A 13181-nucleotide genomic window follows, 5' to 3' on the forward strand; every position below is an offset into this window, starting at 1 on the left:
CGGTGATTTATATGCAACAAAGTTTACTGCGCAAAAAACGGTAAGTTTGATATTAGAGGACTTTCACAATAGTATTGTATTATACATGTACATGCTATCATGTTTTCTTACAGTTAATATATTCATATGTAATAATATACAGTTATTATATTGATATTTTTAAGGTACCGGTAAATATGATATTTAGCTACCTAAGAAGTACCATATTCCTGAAAAGTACAATATTCACTGAATAGTTTACTGTGAGGGTAGTTATAACATTGACTGAAAAAATGTCAATAGTGTTATTACACATATGATTTAATAATTTAAAACATTGAACTTGGCTCCTTAAGCCTGCCAAACAACACTTGATTGTTGTTGGGTTTTTTTTGCAGTTAAGTGCTCAGTTGAAAATGATTAGAAGTGCAAATTTTCATTGGACAACCAAGAAATGATAACTATTTTTATCAAATTTTGGAATTTCCAATTTATTTTTGATGTTTTGGAAAATAAAGTGTTATAATATTCACCTCAAAGTCACATGGAGGTGAACATCACATTTGATTTTTCCTGGTTTGTTGAATCTCAGGCAATCGGAAAGCTAGGATTATTCAATCATATACAATGATATTTGATATTGTGCTTGTGTTAGCATGAAATTAAGTGTAGATAATATTCATGGAATTATAAGGGTGTATTTCAGGTGCGACAAACCGCCTCATTACATTCACTGAGCACGTGGATTGTTCTGTACATGTGGCGATACGTGGATGGCCAGGCCCTGCTGCAGATGTATTGTTTAGTTATATTTATGGACAAAGTTTGGGTAAGACAATAATTATAGTGATCTCTAGCACTGCATGTCCTTGGAAATGGAAAATGTACCTGCTACAGCAAAATTTGTGTTTGACAAGTTACAACATTGAATATTTGAATACATTTTCGAAATCGCCTTTTAATGAAATTATATATGTACATTCATTTTTGATAAATTTATAATTCACAATATATTTAGCATGTTTTAAGTATAACCAAGACTGTCTTATGTGACCTTACAAGGGGCTAAGAGAAAAAAAAGTCACATATGAGTTGATATGACAGGGATTCTATTAATACAATCCCAGATTATGAATTTATCTACTGAACTGTAAATCTCAAGAAAATTGATACATACATTCACTTGAACTGAAAACCTCATATAGGATTTTTGCTAAATTTCATTTATCACAGCTGTGCTGTAAACATATACAAGTATTCAGTTAATAAAAAATAAAATCTTGTAAGTATTATAGGCATTATTGATAAAAGGACTTAAAATCCAGATTTTTACTTAAGAATACAAGTATTAACACTTCGTCACGAGTTGCGTCCTTTTTATTGGGTCAGCCAAAGGTCAATTGGTGAAAAGCCAAGTACTGTAGCTAATTATTAAGTTTTCATACAAGTTAATGGGTTGTCCCACCCTAGGGCATTATTGTAGTTGACTGCAATTGATGGAAAAATATCAAATGTCAAAGCTACAGACCAAAAAATTACAAAGGCGAATACAGGGAAATGCTACTTTTTAACCAGGAGATGGCGGACAAGGGACATAATTTGTGCAAAGTGTTGCTACGTGTAATGTATCATTATGATTTCATGTTGACATAAATTAATCATTTGGTATACATGTAAAGTCATGAAAATCGAATGTTTAGTTTACATATCACATGTAGATATATTCATTTGGAACTAGCACAAACAAAAATATGCGGTAGTTATGACTACATGTAAAGAACTTGTTGATAGTGTTGATAGAAGATCGTCACATGATGTGTGATTCTTCAGCTAACTCCATCTTTAAACCACACAAATGTAAGGTTGTTAATAGTGATGAAACGATTGTCGCCGACAATCGATTGTCGATCGTATTTGGCTCTTCGATTTCGATTATCGATTCTATTTTTCATAATCGATTGTCACCTTTACACTAATTAATATCTAATCCGAGATTCATCTGACTGGTAATCCTGCTTTGATATCGAGACATGTGCGTGGGGGAGTCAGAGTGGACTTCACATTGAAAATTGGGAATTCAGTGACATCAGTTAGTGTGTATGCTGTTCATATCCATAAAACTAAACAGAAATAACCCCCAAAATAATAAACATTTATTAAGTACATGTAAATACCGATTATATTGATCATTGATCGATACAGTTCTTCCGATTATGACGGATTATCGATTATGAAATTTTTTCCGATTTTTCAACACTAGTTGTTAATATCTCCAGTACCAGTATTGTACTGCCACCATCTAGAACTTCCAAATACATTAGAATTTTCAAAATTATTTAGAACCCCTTGTTTTTGTCAATCTGGGTTTATTCAATGCCAAACTCCTCTGCTATCCTGAATTGAGTTTTCTGTATCACTTCAAATTTTTTGTCTTGGAAGACTTTGGCTTGGGACGCCATTCCTTTTCATCAGCATCACGCAAGATATGAGATTGAACATATGACTGCGTGATACACAGTATGTGAGGGGTCCTGCGAAATTTGTTTAAAGCAGTCTAAGTATTGTTTTATGGCTTAAAAGTGCAGTTGCTTGTTACGTAAGGCAGGAAAACAGTCATTTATTGCAGTTAGTTTACAAACGAAATTGTGTTGGAAGGGATTAAATATGGTCTGACACATAAGATAGAAAGTCGTTTAATACATGGAGTTGCTGATGCAATCTAGACTGTAGTTAAAATGACAGGTGGGTTGGTAAAAACAAGTTTAGCATTATGCTTTTATGTATTTTACTTTATTTAATTTGTATTTCAGGAGTTCCTTAATTTTGTTCAGTACATTGGATTTGCAGTGCTTTTGTTTATCAATGTAACTTCAGAAGTTCATCTTAGATATGTAAGTACAATATTGCTCAAGTGTTGTTATGATATTGTATGTCATGGAAATGTAAGGAGCATCTATGTTTCATTAGCTATATGTACTTGTTTTACAGATACTATTATCAACAGACAACATTTGAAGCATCTTGAGATAAAATTTGTATATATCCTTCCATTTTAGGTCACCTGAGTTACTCAGGTGGCCTATTATGTTCCCCAACTGTAGAAGCATCTTTAAGACAAGGGGGGCACAGCATTTAAATTTCAGGACTCCTGAACCCCAAGGGCCTTAGGGGTGGGGCAAAAACTGTCAAAAATCAACCAATTTTTGAGGAAGAAAAAAATTTCAACAATTTCACATCTTTAGGAAAAATTAAATGTGTAGTGATTAGAGCAGGAAGGCCTCTACCAAAATTGTAAATTTCATGATCTTCATGGTAGAGATTCTGACTCCAGGGTGGAGCCAAACTTGGCATACAGTGTTCAATATGTGTAAAAAAAAAAAAAAAAAAAAAAAAAAAAAAAAAAAAAAATAAAATAATCTTTAGTTCTATTGATACTAAATTGAAACTAAAAACATATTTAGAAGGAGCAGGTAGCCCTTTATAAAATTTATAAATTTTATGATGCCTGGATAGGGGTTTTAGTTCCAGGGTGGGGCCAAAATCATCATAGTGATTGTTGTCTTTATAATTTGAAAGACTTCTTAAATTTTGCTGATACTATATATAAACTAAATGTGTGTATATATATACATGTATATATATATATATATATATAGGAAAAGCATTAAGAGATTAAGAGATGCACCAAAATTGTGCATTTTGCAACCCCAGGGTTCTGACTCTATGGTGGGTCCAAAATAAAGTGTTAATATTTATATATATAGCATGTGTAATATTATGTAAAGTCTTCCATCAGCACGGGTAATTTTGGTGGCATTTGTGTTTTAAGACCACTTCTTGTTTTATATTGCTGCTAACTATTAGATTTAGCCTAGATATGCACAAAAGGAAAATTACTATAGATTTTTTTTTAGCCCCTAGGGCTAGTGATACTTTTAACTAATACTCAGGTGACTGATAAGGCCTGTGGGCATCTTGTTCATTATTTCAGTGTATACACAGTTACATGTATATGTGTATCAGTTTTATGTTATCATTAATGTTTGTCAGATATACATGCTAGTACTAGATTGTTACAATGTCATCTTCATGGCCATTGGCCTTTATGTATGGTGACCTTGGACTACTTACACCCTGTACTTCTAGTAAATGACCTTTCTATTCTGTTTTATATTTACTGGAAGGGGAGGGGGAAATATTATCTGTAAACAGGAAATTATTTTTTAATTTTGTAAATAACTATCATTGTTACTAGTCATTGATCAATCAGATTTATCTTATTTTACAGGTCCGGGATGCCATTGGGATTTGAAGGAATTGAAAGCTGGATTCCCAAAGTTTCAAGGTGATGAATAAGGTCTATCCTCTGCTGATACAATGGACTTTGTTATCAAATTTCATGACTGAACATCACATCATCTCCTTTTGCTGATATTGTTATGTTTTAACGGGATGTTATGGTGCTTAACTCCAGGCGTAGTTATGTTGGAGAGCTGATGTTTCTGTCAAATATCTTGTCCAAGTTTTTTTATTATATATATATATATATAGATATGCTGATATTAGAATATGCTATCAAATCCCTATAATTCTTTATCTATCTGTATCTATACTCATGTTCTTGATGCTCACTTCCATACAATTAAGTTTGGAAGAGGTATCCATTGTCCCAGTATAATGGATGTACCAAATACTATTACCACACTTAAACAAGTGTAGATATATCAATCATTGATATTTTTGAATTCTACATTTTTTGTAATGATTACCAAAGAAATCTTGTAATTCCTCTTTTTAATTCATCAACACAATTAGAATCAAGTAGATGACTCCAAACATATTATAAATCATATGTAAGGTATAGAGTAGGTTTTGTGCATCCATTTTTCATTCTCGAAGATTTATTTTTTTCAGTCTGATTAGATCTTGCAAGCTTTTAAAGAGATATTCTTCCAGCTGAAGTGAAAAAAAACTAACAATCAATGTAGTTACATGTATTGAGATTTAGAAAAAGATGCATCTGTGTTTAATCAAACAATTATGAAGTTTATGGCATCAATGTAAATCTAAATAACATTAATGGGAATAGGGGAGCGATCATGTTGTATCAGTCAATGTATATTATAACCTGTTATTGCAGCTCATTCCAATAGGACATTTCAGTGGCATTTTATACCTCAGACATAGTCAAGTGTGAATAGTGTGTTTCATGTGCATGTATTTTTGGAAATATGGATTCCTGCTATAATTTTCAATGTGTAAAGCTGAATATTTATATGCTTTTCATTCATATGAAAGCAAGGTATGAATGCACATATTGGTCTGGACTTGGGTGGATTTTTTCTTTTTTTTTCTCTCGTCTTTATTTTGATTTTTGTTTCTGTTTTGTTTGAGATATTTCAAGAATTTGAAATTTTCAAATGCAGTTTTTTGTTGGTTTGCTTTTTATTTTTATTTTTAATTATTTGCTTATGAAAGATATGTCAACATATTTAAGTGAATGAATGCTTCAAGCATCATAAGTAAGTATTGGTGCATGGAGCAGTAAGTTGAATTCAAAGCACTGCAAACTAATATAATTGAAAAGAAACCCAATTTTCATGTAACACTATTTTCATCTAGTTATGTTTCTCCTAGCTTTAAGGAGGAATGATACATCAGAAAAATCTGATGTGGATATGTACAGTAACATTTTGAAATTGAAAAGTTTCAAATTTACATTTTTAAAAAAAATGCAGTTTTGCTAGAAAGTAATCTGGGGGGGGGGAGTTAAACTCCTACTAGATTCTAACTACAGACCAGCAGTCAACCCATAACATACTGAGCTAGCCAGCTAGGCAATTTGATTGAAAAGGAATTTATATGTATCTATTGCTGATATTTATATTTTTCAAAAGGAAGTCAGTCATTATGATGATGTATGATTCCTCCACCAAATCTGAACTATTAATTTAGTTGATATGCTGTTAGTTTTTGATGTACAGGTATAGTGCTGAGAGTTACAGATTTTATTCTTATATTTATTTTTTCATGTAAATTGTAACAAGTTTTCTTTACACAGGCTTGGCTGAATTATAATACATACATTTTAAATGTATTTATGTGTCTTTGGATACTAAGAATATATTATTTTTTCACAACATTGAAGTGTCTAACATCTTCTAGAAACTCAGTACTAGTATAGTGTGTTATTACATATCTATTCTTTTAAAGTATTTACTTGTGTTAATGATATTGATGGAGTTTTAAAGAAGACTATTACAATGTACTGTACAAATGTCTTCATGGACCAGAATATCCATTTGTGCTTCTAAAATCTATTTTGCAAGGACTTGTAGATAGGCTTTAAGATCTGGCTGTAAAGTTTTTACAAGTAGACAATTTTCATAAAATTGCATGTAATTAATTGAAGTCCCCGTAATGCATGTGATTATTAACTTTAGACATCTTCTGATTTATTTTTGTTCTATTTCAATGACTAATCACTGCTACTACGATGACCGGTTCTTCAATCTTCAGTCCTTACATAATGGTTAGGATTAGATATTAATCACATTATGTTTAGTGGAAATGGAGTATACCTCCATTGGAGACGTGGAGTGGTAGTTTATCCACTTTGTAATTTGAGGGAGTCATCAGAATTCCGATTGTAAGGTTTACTGGTCAAGTAGGTTATAGTGTATCCAATTTGTTAAAAGTTCAATATTTTTTTTAGATGCAAAGTTATTCTCCAAAGTCAGCACATCTAAATGCTGCGAAATGGAAATGCATGCATAGAAAATTACCATTGGTAATGATGATTCATATATTGCTACCAGAATGAATTTTTTTTTTATTTGATGAGGATAGAAGACAGTTTTAATACCAATACATGTAACTGAAGAAATCAGGAAACAGGGTATGTTGTCAGTATGATTTTTCACAGATGTTATCAGACATGCTTGAAGTCACAGTCAGTTATTTCAATAGTCAGAATCTTGTGATAGAAAGGTTTATTTTTTGGTGTTAGACTTGTCTATATCAGGGAAATGTGCCAGAAAGGGTAATTTAAATTTAAAGACAATTACTAGAAGTCAAAAGGATCAATTGAAATGCAACAGAATGTGATAAAGTACAGTGAGATTTGTCTAATCCAGATGTTGAATCAGAATTGCTGTTTTTTAACCTGGCCCTTATTTCAGTACCAAACAAAGAATTCTATCGGGGGGGGGGGGGGGGGGGGGGGGGGGGGGGGATGGCTCTGTTTTCCAGATGCTGTCCATTATTTTTGTTCAGCTGCTGTTAGAGCATGTCAGAATTAGATAAGTTTCACTGTATTATTGTAAAATCAAAATGTTATTTGGGTGAATAAATGACACCATCCATGAGTAGATGTAGCTTTATAGATGTTTATATGGAAGTGATGTAGTTAGTGCTAGAATAAATCCGTAGTTTTTAAGTTTAATTGGGTAGCTTTACTATGAAAGTTATATTTCATGTTGTTGAAAACTGAGAATGTTTACATATGAGGTAATGCTGTAGAATTCTGTGATTATTTATATTTAGTTTCTGTGTTTAAACATGCAGTGTATATCGTTTGATATTGCTCTATATCAAGTCTACGTGACACATCACACCAATTGATTTTAGTTTTATATTTGTTAACATCAAATAAAGGTAAAAAAAATGAATTAAAAAGTTAGTTCTATATCATTTTAATGAACATTTCATGAATTTTGTCACTTTTTCTTATTTAGATAACATAGTTTTTAATTAGTAAGGTCAATTCTGTGTTTGGTGTAATTTTATCCTCAGTTATGATTATTCTGGTTTTGAGAATTGGATCCCTCTTCTCAGTATATATGATTCAGTGCCATAGTTAAAATAGCATATAATGTTATATTGTATCTGTGTTTCAATATTTCATTCAATTGTAAAACTTCTGGTAACTTTCGCATTTCTGTACAAGGGCTCACATGTATGTAAGTTATAGTTTTCTCATTCCATAAATAGCGTGTGTCTATGTACTCCTTACCTATTCTGTAGTTTTATTCTTGTACTATTTTTTACAAGGCTATAAATACTGAAAGCATTCTGATTAAAGAGGGAGAGAAAAGAATTTGTATCAGAAATATCTTGGTAAATATACGAACCATTAACATGTAAAATGTGCAATCTAAAAATTCATCCAGTGAAATCTTTGAGATCCGTTCGTGTATGACTAAACCATAATGATATTTACTACCATCTCTTGCCACTTTTTGATTTAACGTCAGAAATATATTTGCGGAGCATGGAAATTGTTTGAAATTGCACATTATTTCATTAAAAATATTGAAAATCCAGGAAAGTCGAATAAACATGGCATCATATAGTGGGATTCTTTGAAGTAGTTTTTCTAAATTTACCTTTGCTTCAAAACATTGATTTTAAGTTGGTCAAATTAAAATTTATATGGTTTGTTTCTTTGATTGAAAGAAAAAGCTCATTAAAATTCACTTTAATGTAATTTTTATAAAACTTCGTTAGATTAATTTTGTTTTCATTTTTTAACCTCAGCAATCTAACGATTTATGAATGCTTTGTGTTTATTGGGCTTCAAATAAAGCACGTTTTATTATTTTTTGAATTGTTGTTCTACTTGAGTTTTTGAAGCACCAAAATTATGGAAGTTTTACTTGAAAAGCACCGACACATGGGGTATTATAGAATATAAAAAAGCCCATGTGTTCTAGGACTCTAGTGCCAAGGTGAGGCTTTTACTATGAAAATGTATTTACTTAAAATCATCTTTTCTCTTGGATATCAAACAATTAAACTTGACTACATATTCATGACAAGGAAGGAGACTACATATTGGTGACGAGGAAAGAAGCAACGTCAAGATTTAGGATCCTTGTCCGAAGGGTTCTGGTGACAGCGATGGTTAGTTATATTTTGTTAATGTCATGCTCGAGAAGTTTTCATTCATATGGAGACGTCACCATTGCCGGTGAAGGGCTGCAAAAGTTAGGTCTATCCTCCGTGCTTAAACCCTTTGAGCAGGGAGAGCTCTTTATCATGCCACACTTGCTGTGACACATGGCCTCGGTTTTTGCGATCTCATCCGAAGGAGAGCCCCAAGACAGGGATGGAGCTTTATTATATATAGTGATGCATTATTTTTATATATCTTCACCCCTGGACTTGGAAAAAACTAAACCAAGTGCATTGTGATAGTAAACCTCTACCAAATTTGTGAAATTCATGGTCCTGAGATCAGCTGCTCTGGTACATGAGTGGGGCTTTGTGCTTCTTACAATGGTAATGTGTTGTTTTTTATGTGTATTGACATCTCGACAAAAACAAACAATCTCAGTACAGTGTGAGAATAGGAGAGAAGTCCTCAGCTTAGAGACTCGCATGAAAGGATGGGCTCTTTAGTTTATGAGTCCTTGATGTCGAAAATCTCTCCAGAAACCGACTGCATACTTGGTTACAATGGGTTGAAGGCATCTACTAAAACTGAAAATTCGTGTATGCATCAACAGTTCAGTCCCCAGGATTAAACTGTGGATAATATAATCCACTGTACTCCTGAACTGAAAGCAAACATGTGGCATGTGTTCATAATAACCCATGGAAACAAATACACGTGAACAGGAATTGTCAAGTCTATCTACATGTCCTTCCTCCTGCTAGGCATCTAGACGACAACAGGGTTATCCGGGTAGTGTAGTAGTAAAACACTCGCTACGACCCGAGTTGGTAGTGGTGAGAGGATATTGCGGTCACCCACTCTGACGTGGATTTCCTCAGGGTACTTGAGTTTCCTACCACATCAATGACCTCTTCACGCCAATGTCCCAGCCGATGGGAAGTATTAATAAAGTTGTAGACTTGTTAATCATCGTAAAACATATAAACTTTATTGAGTAGAAATTAGTACTCGAAGGTTTGTACACGTATGAGTTTAAATAAGATAAATACATGTACAAAGTTTCAAAAGTGGATGATATTCAATATCGGTGCCCTCTTGATGGATATAGGTACAATTTGGACAGGCACGTAGCATCGTTTTTCAAGGGGGAGGGGTAGTTTACATTACAATTATGTAAAATTCTTGATTTGCGCAAACTTCAAAATCCTGAATTTTTGAGTGGTGGGTTCCATCTTCATTACATTATACATAGGACCGGTTTAAGCTTGCATTCTTACCATTCAATATTAGTATGGGCCAATCGGTCAATTTATCTTGCTTTGCCTTTAAAATTAACAGAAAATGAAGGTCGTCAGAAAAGGGGGTTGATTATCTACTGGTTTTACAGTCTCTGAAACGTTCTACGTTTCCATATTTCCGTGCGCTCTCCGTTTACAGGTTTGCGCTAACCATGCGTTCACTCTCATTCGGAACACCAAGTAAAAGGATCGATTTTCATAGCAAGGAAAAAATGAAAAAGGAACGTGTGCGTAATATAAGAGTGAAAGTAATCTTTCTTATTATATCAGAAATTTAATTTATAAAGTACAAATGTCAGGATTACCAACTGCGAAAATTCAAGGAAAATTGCAGATCGCTCAAAGAATAGAATAAATCATTTTTATTATTACAAAACATATCTATTGTTTGATTAAAAAGTGGGAGAATTTCTGATTGAGAGAAAAATGTAAGAGTCTGCGATTATGAATTCAACCCTCTGAATTTTCATTTTTGCCCTGGGATTCAGATGAGGGTAAAAAAAAAATCACGTTTTTTTTTCCCCATTATAGCCCCTCCCCCGAATAAAAAAACCCCACAACAACCCTTGTTCCCAGAACCCCTTGCAATTTACATAGTAGCCAAATGAAAGTTGTTGTTACCCTCGTCCGTTCGTCTGTCTGTCACGTTTTCTTCACCCTCAAACTCCTCTTTCATTGTAAGCAGTAACCAATTCATCTTTTGGAAGATGATTGGTGGTGTCCTGCAGATGTGCAATAAGCTTTAAGAATTTTCATTTTCACTCTGCGGGCCAATTGGGGGTTACAGAAGACATTTTTCCGTAGAAAAAAGCTTGTAACCAAAACTCCTCATACACTTTATGCAGTAGCCAAATAATTTTTTGGGAGATATGCAATAAGTTTTCGGAATTATCTTTTTCACTTTAAAGGCAAATGGGGTGGTAAAATAACGAACAAGACCCGGCGCGTAGTGCATTGTGTTATGTGCAACAAGAATATATTTGCTTTAAACTTTGGATTCTCGACCGTTTTAAAAATATTTAAACAATCAAGAAATGATGGGTGTTGGGATGAACCCAGGGCACTTGCCCATCAGAATACTTAGTGCATCTTGATATGCGCAGCAGAAATATATATTGTATAGGGTTTAAGACCTCAATTGTTTTAAATAAACTGCATTTCAATAATTATGAAATAGGGTTTGGGATGACCCCAGGACATTTGCTTGACAAAATACTCCATCTTGACATATGCAGCAATAATATATATGGTATGGGGTATGTTATATCTTTCATTCATATGTCGATTTGATATATCCCCGTGAACTCGAAATAAAGGACACCACAGAGTCGTCCACTTCTGCGTCATACTTAGATATTTTATTGAAAGTAGACATTGACGGCAAACTGACAACTCTATGACAAACAGGATGATTTCAGCTTCTCCATCGTCAACTTCCCATATTTATGTAGCAATATTCCACTATCACCTGCATATGGTGTTTATATATCTCAAATGATTCGATATGCCAGAGCTTGTTCTGCGTATAGTCAGTTTTTAAATCGAGGTAAGCTACTGACAAACAAGTTAATGGTACAGGGGTTTCAACAGTCTCGATTGAAGTCAGATTTCGCAAATTCTATGGTCGTTATAACGATCTAGTTCGTCAATACAACCTATCATTGGGTCAAATGCTGTCTGACGTGTTTCATACCGATTGTTAAGCCGTTCTTAGCACACTGATTTTGACTGCGGATAACTCCGTTTACCTGATCAGGATACAGGCTCATGGCGGGTGTGACCGGTCGACAGGGGATGCTTACTCCTCCTAGGCACCTGATCCCACCTCTGATGTGTCCAGGGGTCCGTGTTTGCTCAACTATCTATTTTGTATTGTTTATAGGAGTTATGAGATTGATCACTGTTCGTTATCTTCACCTTGCATGGTAACTATTGTGGGTTCTCTACTGGTATCAAAAGTACGACGGATAGTATATTTAAAGGAAAACGCTTGCGAGCATCTAGTTGTATTATGTTCGTGTGTAACTCGTTTTTGTATCGTAAACGGATATCTCACGTTTCGTTTTTACCGTTACCTATCCGCTTCGTGCCTTGTGGCACTTAAGGCATCCACCGAACGTCTCCAATTAACCATTTCTGTCGACAACTCTCACCTCAGCCCAAGAAAGCCATCCAATCTCTGCCCTCTCCCTCACCTCAGCCCAAGAAAGCCATCCAATCTCTGCCCTCTCCCTCACCTCAGCCCAAGAAAGCCATCCAATCTCTGCCCTCTCCCTCACCTCAGCCCAAGAAAGCCATCCAATCTCTGCCCTCTCCCTCACCTCAGCCCAAGAAAGCCATCCAATCTCTGCCCTCTCCCTCACCTCAGCCCAAGAAAGCCATCCAATCTCTGCCCTCTCCCTCACCTCAGCCCAAGAAAGCCATCCAATCTCTGCCCTCTCCCTCACCTCAGCCCAAGAAAGCCATCCAATCTCTGCCCTCTCCCTCACCTCAGCCCAAGAAAGCCATCCAATCTCTACCCTCTCCTTCTCCACTATTCTTCTACAGGTGTTTTGGGTCTTCCTCTATTTTTGCCTTCTGGTGTCTAAGAAGGAGCTATGTTGTAATCATTGTTATGGTCTTGTCCGAAGATGTGTCCAATGAATTTCCACCTTCCCTACCTAATTTCTTGGCTAAATGGCTTCATGTCTGATCTTTCGAGCAATGCTGTTGTTGTCACATTGTTGTTCTTCCTGCCTCTGATTTTAAGAATTCTCTTCAAGCTGTTATTATGGAACACTTTTCCTTTCCTTTATTTCATGTTTCACATCTATAACTAGTGTCTTATAAAGCCTCAATTTGTTTTCTTGCTGATGAAGTGTGAGTTCCATATCCTTTTGAGTCATGTGAAAGCAGTTCGAGCCTTTGAAACTCTTTCTTTCCTATCTTCCATATCTCCTCCTTGTTTTCCAGTTTCTTTATAGTGTACTTTTAATTAGAAACTAAGTACCGTACCAATGTACTAC

At 34.5% G+C, this 13181-nt stretch overlaps 2 protein-coding genes across 5 annotated transcripts in view; both read left to right on the forward strand.

Moving 5' to 3' along the window:
• LOC125680323 (ceramide phosphoethanolamine synthase-like) overlaps positions 1–8583 on the forward strand; it is a 19256-nt gene extending 10673 nt beyond the window's left edge. For all 4 annotated transcript variants that reach the window (XM_048919803.2, XM_056153935.1, XM_048919802.2 and 1 more), the window contains exons 2-5: positions 1–40; positions 686–808; positions 2790–2870; positions 4268–8583. The exon at positions 1–40 is cut by the window's left edge and continues 941 nt beyond it. In XM_048919803.2, coding sequence (XP_048775760.1) covers positions 1–40; positions 686–808; positions 2790–2870; positions 4268–4291 — 268 coding nt within the window. In that variant the 3' untranslated portion in view covers positions 4292–8583. The remainder of the gene's footprint in view (positions 41–685; positions 809–2789; positions 2871–4267) is intronic.
• A 1745-nt stretch (positions 8584–10328) lies between these two features.
• On the forward strand, positions 10329–12868 carry LOC130051440 (protein TsetseEP-like). The gene is made up of 2 exons (XM_056153371.1): positions 10329–10356; positions 12282–12868. Exons 1-2 carry the CDS (start codon positions 10329–10331, stop codon positions 12866–12868), a joined length of 615 nt encoding a protein of 204 aa, XP_056009346.1.
• Positions 12869–13181: the final 313 nt, after the last annotated feature.

This window comes from Ostrea edulis, chromosome 2 (assembly GCF_947568905.1).
Source record: "Ostrea edulis chromosome 2, xbOstEdul1.1, whole genome shotgun sequence".
Taxonomy (NCBI): domain Eukaryota; kingdom Metazoa; phylum Mollusca; class Bivalvia; order Ostreida; family Ostreidae; genus Ostrea; species Ostrea edulis.